Here is a 14,977-nt window from a genome sequence, read left to right as displayed (position 1 = left end):
ACCAGGCCTCAGGCCCTGCTGAGCTGGGCAGAGAGTGACATGACCCGTCCTTATGGGCCCTGCAAAGTCTCATTCCAAGAGAGGCGGGAGGGGGGACCTGTGACGGCCCGGGGCTGCTTTCTGGATCCCAGGGCGTGCTGAGTCCTGTGGGTCCTGAAGCCGGGATGCAGACCCTCTCTCTGGTCCTCGATCCGGCTCAGACAGCATGTGGGGGCCCTGGGCTGGGCCCAGCCCTGCTCCTGGAGCCTCCCTCTCGTGTCCTGAAAACGCGCAATGACAGCCCCTGCCTGGGAGGTCCGCAGTGATGAAGAAGGGGCAGTGCTGGTACCAAGAGAGGCCTGAGCCCACACGGCTCATGGCGTGAGCACCCCCGAGGGCCCAGCTTGGCCACGGCGGAGACCCTGGAGAGAAGGCCAGAGACAGAAGGAAAGGAGGCCAGAGAGAGACAAACGTCGCTCCCATTTCTCCCCTTCTGTAATCAGAAACGGCATGGCCCATCCACGCCCCAACCAAGAAGCCAAGCCTGCGGCACCCTGTCCACCCGGCCCGAGGCCCAGGCCCAGGGCCGCTCCTGGGAGTGTTTCTCTGATCTGAGGCAGAAAAGCAGCAGCTTCCAGGCCGGGCTCCTGCCTGCGCCCCCCCGCCCCCGCCCCCTGGCCCGGCTCCATCATCCAGGTACTCCCCAGTGTGCCCCACAGGGCTGGACTCTCTACACAGAGACGGGAGAGAGACGTGGTCCTGGCATCGGGGTGGGCCCCACTGCCCAACCTGGCCCCGCATCGCTGGTTCAGGGCCCCAAGACCAGGGCTTCTTGTGCCTTCCCTGGAGGAAAGGTCAGCCATTCCCTGCTACCTCTCAGAGGGAGAGTTTTAGTCTTTTGGGGTGGAAGGCATTAAGCAAGGCCTCCTCTGTCACCCCAGAAAGCCAGCCAGGGTGGCCATGAGGGAGAAGGGGCCCCCGGACCTTTAGGGACCTTCAGGAAGTAAGTGGCACCCTGCAGTGGTCCAGATGGTCGGGGCTGGGGGACCAGGTCCTCCGGGTTGAGGAGGAGGGACGTTTCCCGGGAGGGGCTGCTCACCAGAGAGAAGACACCCCCTGGAGCTGGGCAGCGGGGCCCTGGAGGAGTTTTTGCCTCTGAATTTTGGGCCCTGCACCCCAAGAAGGATGGCCGCATGGCCAGAGGCCCCAGAGCAGTGTCCGTGCAGGTTAGCCACCGGCCGTGTCCACGTTCAGACGCGCTTGAGAGGCCCGGAGCTGTTTGCTGAACGAGGGCCGTGTCCAAATACCTGCAGGGCTGTCACGTGGAGGAGAGAGAGGCCTGTTCCCAGAGGGCCGAGAGGGGACGTTCAGGAGGGAGGGCCCGGCCATGCAGAAGTTACTCTCCGTGAGGCAGTGCTGCCATGGTGGGTCTGTGCATGTGCCCACAGGTGTGCCGGCAGAAGTGTGGATTTGCTCCTAGGTCAGGCAGGGCTCGGGTGTGGGACTGGGGGATGAGCCTGGGGTCTTCCAGCGCCCTGCAGTATCACAGAATCTACCGGAACTGAGAGGCAACGGGCCATGCCTGCATCCGGCCTCCGCGCTTTTCTGGCCAACCCCACACATCCTTTGAGAACCACGGGGTCAAGCACGCTCTCTGGGGGGGACGGGAGACGCGGGGGGGCCCTGCGCTGGTTGTGACAGCTCACAGCATCACTGACCGTCTCTGCTAGTCCAGACTGGACCATGGGTGGGGGGAGGAGACCGAGAGACACAGGCAAAGGGACAGAGACAGAGAGACTGGCAGCCGCCCGCCTACACCCACCTGTGAAGATGCTGGGTGGGAGGCACAGGGATGGGGTGGCGGGGGTGGGGGGCGTCCCTGGGTCTTGGCCAGCCACAGGCCCTCTTCTTCCCTGTGATGGAGCCAGGTGGCCGGGGGCCTCGCCAAGTGACGGTGCCACTACCCACAGCTTTGCTTGGTGGGTCTTTCTTGCGGGTTTCCTGCACTGGGGGTGGGAGGTAAAAGAAGGGGCCCGTGAGAGGCGTTAGCGTTAGGAGAGGGGCCTCTCCCGTGTGACCTGCCCCCCACAAGCCCACAGTGGCCTCCCGATGGGGCCCAGAGCAGCCGTGTCCCTTCACCCCTGGCAGCCAAGGACCAGAGGCTGGGCCGGGCAGCCTCCCTGTGGCCACACTGGCCCAGGCGCTCTTTCAGAATTAGGGCCATTTGGTTGAAGTCCCCAAAAGGGAGAATCGTCAGAACGGAGGCCTGTGGGCTCACAGCCCCTTCCAGGTCAGCTCGGCGGCCACTCGGAGACAGGAGGGGCTGCCGTGGGCTCCGGGGGCCCGTGGGGTTTGGAGGCACAGTATGACTAGAGGTGGGTTCTAGACCCTCCCACAGCAAGGCGGCTGCTTCCCAAAACCTCACTGACTCACAGGCCAGGCGGGACCCTGGGCCATTTAGAAGATGTCCATGGGCGTTTGGGAAGCACCTGAGCCATTTACAAGGCATCTGGTTCTCTGGCCAGAAGGGGCTTCTCCAGGCCTCAGGGGCAGCCTCCCTCCCTTCCCAGGTCCTTACCTGTTCATCAGGCGGCACTGGGGAGACCTCCCGGGGAACAGGGGCCGTGCGCCTGGGGTCGGCCTCCTCTGTTTGTGCTAAGACATGTCCCTACCCCCTGCCCTGACTTCACTGAGTCCTTCTGACACCCTGTTCCCATCACCCCTGCCCACCTAGATACCCCTGCCCACCTGGACACCTACTTCCAGCCCTCAGTGTGGTGGTGGCCCCAGCCCCTCCCTCCTTCCCTCCCAGCTCAGCCGCCCAGGAAGCTTGCCCACGAGGCCACTGGCCTCCACGGCTCTGGATTCGGGCGCCTGAGCAGGCACGGATCAGAGCAGGTGGGAGGGACTGTGCCTACAGCGTCCACTTCGGCGTCCGGCAGCCTCGGGGCATCCCCCTCTCAGCAGGGACAGCAGTCAGGTCGGTCTTCTGGGGAACGACCTGCTCAGAGGTGCGCACGCCGGAGAAGCTTCCGGCCTCTGCCTGTCAGAAGGGCGTTCAGAAAACAAGAGCAGTGGCAAAGTACCTGATGCCAGTCGGGCCCGTGGGGCCTCTGCCGGCTGGGCATCTGCAAACCCCCAGCGTCAGATGGAAACTTCCACTTTTAAGAAAACCAAATGATTTTCCCTCTTGCAGGGTGACGTGCATGCTGCTGTGAGCGTGCACGCTGGCACACGCACACGCACAGGCGCACACGCGTCGAGGTTCGCACGCAGCCACACCCCGACCACAACTTCACCTTCGAGACCGCTCACCCCCAGCCCAACCCAGTGCTGTCAGCAGAGGGCTCTGCCCTCGGGCACTGCGGCCTCTGCTTTCTCACATGTGGGGCCGCTTGCTGCGGAGTTTCCACAAGGCCGGTGGCACTTTTATGGCTGTGCCAGGGCAGCGATCTGCTCGGTGAGAAGAGACAGGGCAGTCCTCCTACCTCTGCGTCGGGCTCCCTCCTGGAGACTCCTGGGCGTCGGTGGGCTTGGTGGGCTGAGGGCCTGGCTGATGCCCGGGGGGTCGGCTGATGTCCAGAGGCTGGCCTGCCTTCCTACTCTGCACCCAAACAGCGGGCTCTCTTGCTGGGCAAACGTAGAGTACGTCGGCTCTAGCGCACACGATGCCTCTGACCTTTCTTGGTTTTCTTTCTTGCCGGGCAGATCTCCGAAGACCTGGGCAGTGGGAAGTTCTGCGTGGACGCTAATCAGGCCGGGGCCGGCAGCTGGCTCAAGTACATCCGCGTGGCATGCTCCTGTGACGACCAGAACCTCACCATGTGTCAGATCAACGAGCAGGTGGGTCCGGGGCGCGCACAGAGCCTCGGCCTTGGGGCCCTGGCACCAGGATGGATGGGAGTGGAGCCGCCGAGGTGAGGGGTTAGCCACATGTCTACCAAGCCCGTCCTGCAGCAGGGGGCTATCCGACACTTAGCCAGTGCTGAGTTTCCGGGAACCCAGCGACACCCCCGAATGCTCCATCAGAGCCTTTGCTCTGGGGCTGATGGGGCTTGAGGCTTATGGGAAGACACATGGCCGGGAGCGGGCAGGGTCTGAAACTTCAGGGTCCACATTCTGACAAATGCCACCCCCGTGAGAGAAGTAGAGAACCGGAGCCCTCTCCTTGAGAATCGTGTCTAAGTGGCTGTTTATCCAAGCTGCCTGGAAGGGTCCACACTGGCTGTCTGGAAGGCTGAGGTGAGGCCCCAGCTGTCCAGAGCCGCCAAGAATAGCTGTGGCAGCCCAGCCAGCCTGCGGAGGGGACTAGCCCTGTTTGGGCACAAAATCCTGGCCCTGCTGGAAGCCAACTGATATCTTTCCTGAGCTGCGTGGTCCTGACTGCAGCCCAGGCCCCACCAGGGCCAAGGGATGCTTTGGCTTCTGCTGCCAGCCCCCAAGAGGCCAAAGACCCCCTCGGCACGCTGGACCCTTCTCACTGCTCCACGTCTGTGCCGGCCCAGGGCTGCAGGCATCCAGTATCAGGAACCAATCAGGACAGAAGATGCTGCGCGGAGTTTCCACCACAAAGGAACCTTAGTCCTTTAACGTCTTTAATTACAACTTTGCAAGTGGCCCCCAGAGACCCTGCTCAGACCCAGGCCCCTCAGGCCACGCTTTCACTGGGTCCCCAGGGCACGGCTTCCTCGAGATGCCTGGGGGCCCAGCGGCTTCCATCAGAGGAGTCTGCTTTCGCCTCTGTCTTGGGGTTACGCGTGAGATTTCATTTGCAAAAAGGATTCCATTGCTTTCAAAAAGGTTTGTGGAGACCACATAACAGAGGGTGCAGCTTCGAGTCACCAGTGCAAACCTCTAAAAGCCATTTGAGGCTCTTGAATTTAGAGAGACAGTTTTGCATAAAGAAATGCAGACAGCACACACCCAGGAGGCCCTGGGACCCGCGTGAGCTGCCAAGCACCTCGCCCTCATCTGCTCAGCCCCGTCCCTGGCCGTGGGGCTCAGCCTGGACCGAGCTGCCCTCCCTCCACTGGACACGATCTGGCGATGCTCCAATCCACCTCTGCTACTGAGAGGTCTACAGCTTTCACTGAGAACCCAACATTTTGAAAAAAAAGGGTTTTTTAAATTGCAAAATATATTGAGGAAATAAAGGAAAAGAATAATCATAAAAATTAAAAAGAAAAGACACTTCCCCCTTCCAGACGAACGTGAGATGTGAGTGAAGGAGAATTAGGGTTAAAGCACATGGGAAGATGGTCCTTCCGTTGTCTGTCTTTGCAAAGAACATGTGTCCTTGGTCGTGTGTCTGGGAGCCGAGGGGCAGTGAAAGAGATACCAGGAGGCCAGGGCGAGGACTGCACCTTTGTGAGATGCAGCATGAAATAATGAAGGATCCAGATTTTTTATTTAAAAAAGAAATGTTTGGTAGGTGCCTTTATGTGGCAAGCTTTCGAAAATGCAGAAAATGCAGCCGTAGCGTCTTCTCAAAGAGAAGCCTGTCTTCCGACATCTTTGTTTTATTATTAATGTTTCAGGTTAGCTTTTATTTCAGCTCCACACAGGGTCTAAGTGGAATTAACTACTTTGCAGCAAACTCTTTCCTTCTTCAGGACCAGTGGACAGGAATACCCTAAACTCATGGGTTCCCTTTCATTTAACCCCACTTTTATACCCCAGTGCTTACCAAGCTCCATCCTACGTTCGGAACCATACCTGGCTCGAATACTTAAACCCAACGTAACATCAAAACTTCATCCTTGCCTGCTGGATGTTTCTAACAGCCTAAAAATGGGGGATTTATTATCCCCGTCTTAGTTCACAGGCTCGGAGGGGACTTTGGTGCCTATTTAAGCAAAAGCAACAATGAAATGGCCTAGGGACTTCCCTGATGGCACAGTGGTTAAGAATCCGCCTGCTAGTGCAGGGGACACGGGTTCGAGCCCTGGTCCGGGAAGATCCCACATGCCACAGAGCAACTAAGCCCGTGCGCCACAACTACTGAGCCTGCGCTCTAGAGCCCGTGAGCCACAACTACTGAGCCCACATGCCACAACTACTGAAGCCCGCGTGCCTAGAGCCCGTGCTCCACAACAAGAGAAGCCACCGCGATGAAGAGTAGCCCCCGTTCACTGTAACTAGAGAAAGCCCGCGTGCAGCAACGAAGACCCGACACAGCCAAAAATAAATAAAAATTAATAAATCTATTAAAAAATTATTTAAAAAGAATGAAATGGCAGGAAGCAGTAAAATTTCTCCACCCAGGGCCTTTCAAACCCTGCATCCTCCAAGGGAGAGAGGACCCTCTGCCCTGCCTCCTGGGACCATGGTGGGTGATTCCTGCTGGCACGGGGCAACCGGGATTCCCGGCAATGTGCCCATCTCCAAACTTAACGGCATGGCAGTGGCCTCCAAACACCAGGAAAACAGGAGCCAAGGGGTGTGAGGGGGCGGCCGCATCTCAGATCTCAAAGGAAGATGGGCAATTTGTGGGATGTATTTTCCTTTGAGAAATAACACAATTTTAAACTCTAATAGTAATAGGAAAACTGCTCTGAAATACACACAGATTCTCAGTATTTGTTGGTTTGAATGAAGTGAATTTTAGAAATACGTTTTTGAAAGGGGCTTGCTAGATTTCGAACTATCTTGTAGACAGTCTCTCAGAGCCTGACGTGCTCTCTCAGATGGCCACGCAGCCCAGCAGAAAGTCTTTCCTTCCGTCCCCCAGTCCCGAGCGTTGGCAACTCAGCGCGCTGCAAAGCGACCGGCTTGACCCTGTGTAGAGCTGGAATAAAAACGTCCCTGAAATATTAATAATAAAACAAAGATTTTTGAAGACAGGCATCTCTTTGAGAAGGAAACATTACACGATATTAATGGGGTTTCTCAGATTTCCATAATCCCAAGAGTTTCCACCCGCATTTCCTGCCACTTAGGGAACTCCCCCTCCCCCCCTCGCCGACGACACACACTCATACAAACACACAAACACACTTAAGTGAACAATTTCCCTTTCTCTCTCTCTGCTCCCCACCACACACACACACAGACAGACACACACACGCACCACCTCCTCCCAGCACAGCACAGACACAGGGAAGGAACCGGGTTGGAAATCTCAGATCCATAAAAACGGCTTCTGGGAACAGTGTGTTTCCAGATGGCATTCTGTAGAGAGGTGACTTCCGTCAGAAGAGCGCTGACTTGAAGTTCGTAACCATGAGCCCCAGTGTCCAGAGGACAAAGGAGACCAGGCAGGAGAGGGTGTGTTAAAGAGAACGTTCCAGAAGCCACAGCGGCCAGAGGATTTGAGGCAGCTCTGGACGGGCGTCCTGGATGGTCCCGAGTCCTCCGGAGAGACCCACGTGGGGTGGCGAGCTGAGGTCAGGGGGTCTCACACCCCTCAGCCCAGCACGGCCTTTGCCGGTGGCCAGACGCACCGTGGGGACAGACGTACCCCCCATGCCCCGTGAGGTTCTGAGCGGCTGGCAGCCCTCCAGCTGCATCTTGGGCGCTCGGGGAGCCCAGGCACTGGGCAGTGCAGCCCTCCAGGACGGCCTCCTTCCATCTGGTCGGGCCTCGTTCTCCCCGGAGCCGCTCAGGCCACTGACCACGTGCCCCCCGCCCAGCCGTGGGACTGCAGGGCCGTGCTCAGGGCCCCTCCCCCAGGTCCTCATCTGTGCCCCTCTTGGAGCCCTGTGGCTCTAAGCGGTCCCTGCCCCAGCGGACCTCGGGGGGAGGTGACTGGCCCGTCACTCCTTCTTGGGCACCAGCCTCAGCACCAGCCTCAGCCCTCCTCTGTGCAGCTCTGGAGGGGTGAGCCCCAGGCAGCAAAGGCCAGGGGGGCCATGAATGTCCCCCTGCACCCAGCGCATCACCTAAAAGTGACTTGTGGTTTGCTACTGCATAGAACCCACAGGCGGTCCTGAGGCCACACAAGCTTTAGGGCGGCCCAGGTGCTAGGAACAAAACACCCACAGCAGACAGCTGTGGCGGAACATGTCATCCTCTGGGATTTTTGGGGGGTGGTCAGACCATAGCTGTAGAGCCTGGGGTGCTTTGATTTACTTTCCCAGCTTAGCAGGAAGAGAAGGCAAGGAGCCCACGGGAGTCTTGGTTCACCCAGGAGGCTCGACCGTTGCCCCAGCATCCTCCAACCCCCACTTTTCTTTTTGGAAAACGCGAGACCTTCAGATCACCCCTGGTGGTTCTTTCTCCCACCATTATGAGCAAACAAGTTGGTTTGAGATGTTTCAGAAGACACAGACAGGGTCTGTTCTTGGATTTGTTTTAATGGTAAGAAAGAAAACGAAGAGTTTGGAAATAAAGTGCCCACCCGAGGAAGCAAAGGCAGGAGGAGGCCAGTGCGCGGCCCGGCTCCCTCTCCCATTCCCACGTTGCCTCAGCAGGGCAAGGATGGCGGTGGCCGGGGCTCAGGTGGCCGGTGGGGCTGAAGATGGCACCACATGATGCTGGGGTCACACACACACGTGTTGGGGAGCGCGACTTGGGGGTCGGAGCCCCCAGCACACCTCGGAGGGGCTGCGAGGCCCGCGCTGCACCCCCACGGCCGGAGCTGGCCAGGCATGAGGAAAACCCACCACTGACAGCACCTTCCGAGGGCAAGTGAGGGGATCAGCCTGAGGAGAGGGGCCGAGTCTCCCCAAAGTGGAAGCAGACAAAGGCTAATCTCCTTCGCAGAGTGTGTTAAACAAAGGAATTTCATTAGCAGATGAGCCAACGGATAACCACGCAGCACCCTGTCTTTGAGAGCCAACACTTCTTTCTAATGAGAACCTGGTGTTCCCGGGCCAAAGCTCACGGCGTTTTCTTTTGCTTTCATTTCCTCTGCTCCGGTGTGGACCACCTCCCCTCCCCCACCGCCTACCCCCACGTCAGGGGGAGCGATCCGCCAGGGCTAGGATTTTCCACGACAGGCAGGCAACGTCCACTGCCCTGCTCTGCCCTGTTGCCGGACAGCCCATCACTCCCTCCACAGTTTTTTTTAATTAAAGATCGTAAATGGATGGGCCGGTTTAAATGGTAGCTTCCAAACAATTAGATACAATTTTCCGTTTGAAAATGAGAAAGATGGGGAATTCATTTTAGTGCTTCTTAACCAATTTACAAAAGACTTAAAAAATACAGCAAATTTGTTTTGAGTCAGAAAGCTTTTGCATTTTACTCTTTGGAGCAAACTGATCCCCTTTGGGGCAAAGGGCAAGGTATCCATTCACGATACTGGCTATCATCATTTACCAGAATTTATATTTTTTTCTTCTTAATTAAGTGGGATACTTTATTAGAAGAAGGCACTTAAGAATGATGAAGACAATCTAACTGTGACCAATAATTTATACTATATATATATATACATTAAAATGAAATCTAGGTACAAACTGTATACTATATATTTTTATATTATATATAAATATAATAATTCATAGATAACAAATATAATTGTAACGTCCAGGTACAAACTGTACAACTAAGAAGAGATATAGAGAGAGATGTTTTTCAATGTTGAACTGCTGGGAAGGTGACAGAATATATAACAGCAAAAAGTAAAGATTTATGCACATACTGCTTCAGCCACACTTGGGAAGAGAGGAAAGTGGCGAATCCCAAAGATGACAAGCTTTCTCCCCTCTCTCGGCCTAAGGAAAGAATTGTCTGCTCGTCCCTGGAGCCTGCGGGTGGTGCCGAACGAACCCAGAGTGGCTGGCCGTCCCCTTGCTCCTACCCTGCCCTGAAACAGCCAGGGAAAGGTTCCCACAGTGAAGGCAAAGGGAAATAAACACCTGCCCAGACCCTCGGCAGCTCTGAACGCTTGCTTCCCTGCTTCATCCTAGAGCATCACCTGGGCTGTTTTTTAAACTCCAAATGCTCAACCCCTCCACCAGCCTCAGGACTCCAGTGTCCACCAACTTTCCCAGAGAGAGATGGTCCACGTTTGGGGACAGCGAGTAATGAAGAAACATGGTGACAATTCCAAAGGTCTTGAAGCAATGAGGCAGCGCTAGGACCCACCTCACCACTTTGGGGATCCTGAGAGACTAAAAATGCCCAGGAATAACCCTCAGACCAGCCTCCCCTCTCCGAAGGCAGACTGGCCACTGGGTGAATTTGCTTTTCATCAAGATCTTAGAGCAATGCAAATTCCCCTCGCTGTGTGCTTCTCTTTCGTGAAAAGCCCCTTGTGCACCACACCGAAAGCCTTCACAAATTGAAGCACAAGTGAATTCTGAAATCCAGGATGAAGAGAGGTTTAATTTTTTTTTTAAGATAAGCACTGTGAAAGAGATTTCACCTATTTTACTCAAATATGCCTTTAAAATTTCTCAAACTGCTCGGGGGTGGCGGGGGGGGGGGCAGCGGGGAAACATGGTCCAGTTCACTTATCATTTTCATGTTTTTTAAGAAAACCGTTTGCTCCAGGGAGGGGAGAGCACGGCTTTGGCCTGAATTCAACCTACAGGCTGGAAGTCTGCAGTCTAGTCATTTCTACCCAGTGTAGATTGGATGGAGCTTTTCACCTATTCAAATTTTAAAATTCTAAGATTAAGGAGGAATAAAAATTGTAGAACGTAAGTCTTCATGTTTGAAAATAGTATCTATCCTTGTGAAACTGACTTGGTATTAAAAACAGAAACAAACTTAAGGAACTCTAAGGAGAAAATATCCCAAAGTGTCAGCCATCATCAATTTGAAATATTTCTTTGTCTTAAAGAATGTTGCTGGGGGAAAAGAAAATGATGTTCATTTTCTTAAAAGGCTGGGTCTCGCTGAATGTGGCCCGTAAAAAACCCAACTTTCCTCAGGCAGGTTCTCCGTCTTTTGCTGAGAACATGGCCACTTATTTTTCCCAGCTCCGTTCACCTACAAGAAGCTGTCTCTTTGTGTCTAGAGATTGTAAAAGGGGAAGAAACTAGGCCGGGTCAGGGTAAATACAGTTAGAATCCCGAGGCCCCCTTGCTGGTGTCGCCCGCCCGTGTTCAATCAGGTCTCGCTGTTCCAAAGAGAACTGAAACGCTGAACAAGGACTTAACTTGGGATCAGGTCTGTTTGGCATTGTTATTTTTTAAAGCCGTTTAGAGCAGACATTTATTGGCGCTAGTAAACTCAGCTGTTGCTGTGGGTTCCCCCCCGCCCCCGGCCCCCGCCCTCAGATCCTGAAACCAGAGAGAAAATTCCAGCTCTGCCTTGCTACACAGTCCAAGGACTGAGGCGAGTTTAAACAGTGTCAGGGCTGCTGCTGTTTAGAGACAGGCCTGGGTACTCAGACGCCGACAAAGGCAGGTCTGCGCTGAGCCTGGGAACGAAAGGGCATCTGAGGCCAGCGCTCCTTCTTCCCTGGAGAACAGGCTTCTGTCTTCCCTCTTGTGCAGAGCCTTAGGACTCAGCCCGTCCGTGATGCCCACTTGGCCCTGGTGTCTGAATATGACCCACGGAGGGGCATACAATGAAAGGCAGGTTATAAACCGACTTTAGGAATGTTTAAGGGGTTGCAATAATAATTTATTACGGGCCTCGAACGGAAGGGGCCTGCCTGTACAGTAAATGCGCAATTTGTAATTGTGCCCTGTAAGCCAGGAGACTGCCCAGGCCTCAGTCCCACCTAAGCCCGGCCTTTGTCCCGGGAAGTCACCCGACCCCGCAGACCCCGCAGACCAGGAACCGGGTCTTTCTCTGCGCGTCTAGCTGATAAGACCTTGGTGCCACTGCCAGCGGTCGTAAAAGCACCGGCGGCCTTTTTGTGGACAAGGGCGGCCCGCGCACCCGGGCGCACTTGGCAAAGGCGGACCGGCTGAGCTTGGGAAAGTTCGAGTGGTCTCCGGTTCGCCGCTGCGCCCCGTCCTCAAGGTGGAGGCAGGTCGGGGACGCCCACCGCCCCCAGCCCCGCCCCAGGCTCTGCGAGCAGCGCTAATAGCGCTTAATTCCGACTGCGGCTCAAAGTCGAGGCGGCCCCTGCTAGGCGCCCGGGCGGCTGCCCCGAGGGTCGCAGGCCGGGGCGGGGGTGCCCACTGCGCACAAAACTACATCCCACGGCCAGCGCGCTAGACCCTCCGGCGGCGACTGGGGAGGGTCGGTTCCCCCCGAGGCCAGGCGGCCTCCGAGGAGGTCGGAGCGGGGTGGGGCGTGGGAAGAGGGGGGGCAGGAGGTAGTGCAGCCCTCAGAGCTGGGAGGGGTGGGGGGGAGGGGACCCGGGCAGCCTCCCAGTGAGGGGTGGGCGGGGTTCTGGAGGTCCGAGGGCCCTCGGAGAGGTGGGGTGGGGTGGGGTGGGGATCCTGGAAGGCTGGGTGGCCCACAGAGGGGGTCGGAGGGGGAGGCGGAGGAGGGAGGCGGGCCGCGCCAGCCCCGGCAGCCCGGCCGGAGCACGAGCCCAGCATCCGGCCGCGGGACGATGCGGCCGCCGCAGAGCCGGGACCGGGTCTGAGAGCGCCGCCGGTCTCGCGCGTCCCTGGCGCTAGCTGGCTGGCGCGGGGTAGGGGGCGGGCGGCGCGGCCGGGAAAGATGCTGCGGGCGGGTCCACATTGCCCTCTAACGGGGACCCTCGAGAAGACACCGCGCCGCCGGGCCCGCCCCAGCCTGCGCGCGGGAACTCAGCGGCCCGCGGGCGCATTAAGCCTGCACTTGCTGGATGCGCTCACTCACCGCCGCCGGGATGAAAGTGCGATTGTTCCCGTGTATTAATAAGACCTGACTCACCTCCCCGGGATGGCTCCGGGGCTCCTCCGAGCTTTGTTGAAACGTGGGGTTCACTCTGGGTCCGATTTTAAAATACAGTGACTCGAGTCTGAGTTTTTAAAACAATGATTCAGCCACTGTGTAATTTTTAGGTAAAATAATACAAAACTGGGAGCTTAATAACAATTGATTTAATTACAGAAGGTAATACGGTATAGTTTCTAGTCTCCATTTTCAAAATCTCATCATTATTTTAGCGACGTGCCAGGGAATAGTTGCCAAATGAAATTCCTAACGAGTGCAGGGAAAGGAACTCTGCACATTGATAAGCCATCTGCACATGTGTGTATTCTTCCACTGGGTGTAGTTACGCAGCCCAAGTGTTCGGCTGGGCGTTTGGGGACGCAGTGTGGCTCTGCTGTCCCTTTGAGAGCACATTGGTGTCATTCTGCAGTTAGTCGAGACTGGCTGTGAGGGCGTCCAAGCTGGACTTGGCCTGGGGAGAGGGGGGAAAGGGGGAAAGGGGCCCCACCAGAGATGAGGAAGCTCAGCCTTCCAGATGTTTCCCCAGGGCGGGACCCGGGGGCGGGGGGAGGAAGACCGGCAGGCCGGTGCCCAGCTCAGTCCCTGGGGCCACAACCAGGCCAGCTGCTTCTGGGAAGTCTGGCCTGACACCTAACCGCCATGTCCTCCATGAGGAGGGTGGTGCTGTGGGACCTCGGATGGAAATGGCCTGGAGAAGCCTCAGCCCCCAGGTCTCCCAGGGCAGAGGGACTTCGTCTCGGGTCCTTCTCTGGCCCCCCAGCCAGTCCTGTGGCCGAGCTTTCCGGCTCCTGGAAGCTCCTTGGTTACTGGTATCTGAAAAAAGACCCAAACACCACGTGCCAGCATGCTAGGAAGTGGACTGGCCTGAGAAAAACGCACCCTGCTGCCTGACATTTAAGATGCAGGGCTCCTGGTGTCAGCCCTGCTCACGTGAGGAGTGGGTGCCCCCACGCAGGGGAGCTGTGTCCCTGGTCCCCAGGGAGGGAAGGGGCTCCCAGGTAGGGTCTGGCAAAGGCAAGGAAGGCCCCATCCTCTCCCAAAGTCCCCCAGGCTGTTGAAGCCTGGTCCCTGGGCTCCATCCCCAATGGACCCTGTCACGCTGCCCTTCTGAGTTGCTGGGTTTCTCCAGATCGTGGCTGCCACCTCCCATGCAGACGGTGTTTTTTTCAGGGGACACCTTGGCAGGGTACGGGGCTGCTCGGAGTACTGAGGCTGGACGTCCCTCAGAGCTTGCTCCAGGCTGCAGACTCTACCCTGAGCCCCACCCGACCCATCTCTGTTTTCAGAGGTGTCCCCCATCTCAGACCGCCAACGGCTGCTGGCACTGAGCTTGCGGCAGGCACACATGGCGTCCACACTCACCTGAGACTCACACCTGCCGATCGGGCCTCTGTCTGTGTTCATAGTCACTTTCAGAAACATCCAAATTCACTCTCGAGCCCCCTGAAGACCCCACCCCGCCCCCAGACGGCAAAGGGTGTCTTACATACATACTGACAAAAGGAACCTGGGAATCAACCCAGGCTCCACTCCCGATGAAAAGATCCACTTTTCCTAATAGTTCCCTCTAGGACCCGCCCTGCTTGGGAACTTTGGAGCTAATCCTCACCTATTTCCTTTTGCACCCCTTTTATCAATATCCAAAATTTGGGTCAAACAAGTTAAAAATAGATTCTAGTCCTTCTGAGTGTATTCTGTCAAGTTCCAAAGGGGAACCTCTTAGCAGCAATTAGAAGGCAGGTCAAGTGGCCAGTGGGCCAGCCCCCCCAGTGAGCAGTGTCAACGGCATGCGGGCTGGGTGTGCGCGATATGGCTTTTTAAGCAGTAAGGCCGCCAATGCTGACCTTTCTCCCTGGTTTCTCCATCATAGATTTATTATAAAGTCATTAAGGACATTGAGCCAGGAGAAGAGCTACTGGTCCACGTGAAAGAAGGCTCGTACTCCCTGGGGACGGTGCCCCCCAGCCTGGATGGTAAGCCCCTACCCACAGGAGCAGAGGCCTGGAGCTCCCATCACTTCGGGCCACGTGACAGGGGCCGGGGGTCCCCCGGCTGCTGCCCAAGGCCCACCACCCGGACCCCAAATGAGAGAACCAGCCTCTTCCTAACAACTTCTCAACCTAAGCGCTTTGCTTTCTCTTTCCTTGGGTTACATGGGCCACACCCTGAATTCAAGACGCCTTCAGACAGTGCCTGTGAATGGGTGTCCTGCCGCCTTACAGCTCTGCAGCGGTAGAGTCCTAGGTTACAGCTCTGCAGCGGT

The 14,977-nt window shown here is 56.7% G+C and overlaps 1 protein-coding gene across 1 annotated transcript in view; it reads left to right on the top strand.

The window, feature by feature from the left end:
- The window catches only part of PRDM16 (PR/SET domain 16), a 319,214-nt gene that overhangs the window by 265,336 nt on the left and 38,901 nt on the right, over window positions 1-14,977 (top strand). Inside the window, 2 exon segments of the mRNA XM_029228875.1 lie at window positions 3,688-3,822; window positions 14,585-14,687. Coding sequence (XP_029084708.1) covers window positions 3,688-3,822; window positions 14,585-14,687 — 238 coding nt within the window.

The sequence above is a fragment of the Monodon monoceros genome, unplaced genomic scaffold, assembly GCF_005190385.1.
Source record: "Monodon monoceros isolate NGI ecotype Baffin Bay Population unplaced genomic scaffold, NGI_Narwhal_1 Super_Scaffold_18, whole genome shotgun sequence".
NCBI lineage: Eukaryota > Metazoa > Chordata > Mammalia > Artiodactyla > Monodontidae > Monodon > Monodon monoceros.
Note: the sequence above shows the minus strand (reverse complement) of the source record. Positions and strands in the feature narration are given on the sequence as shown.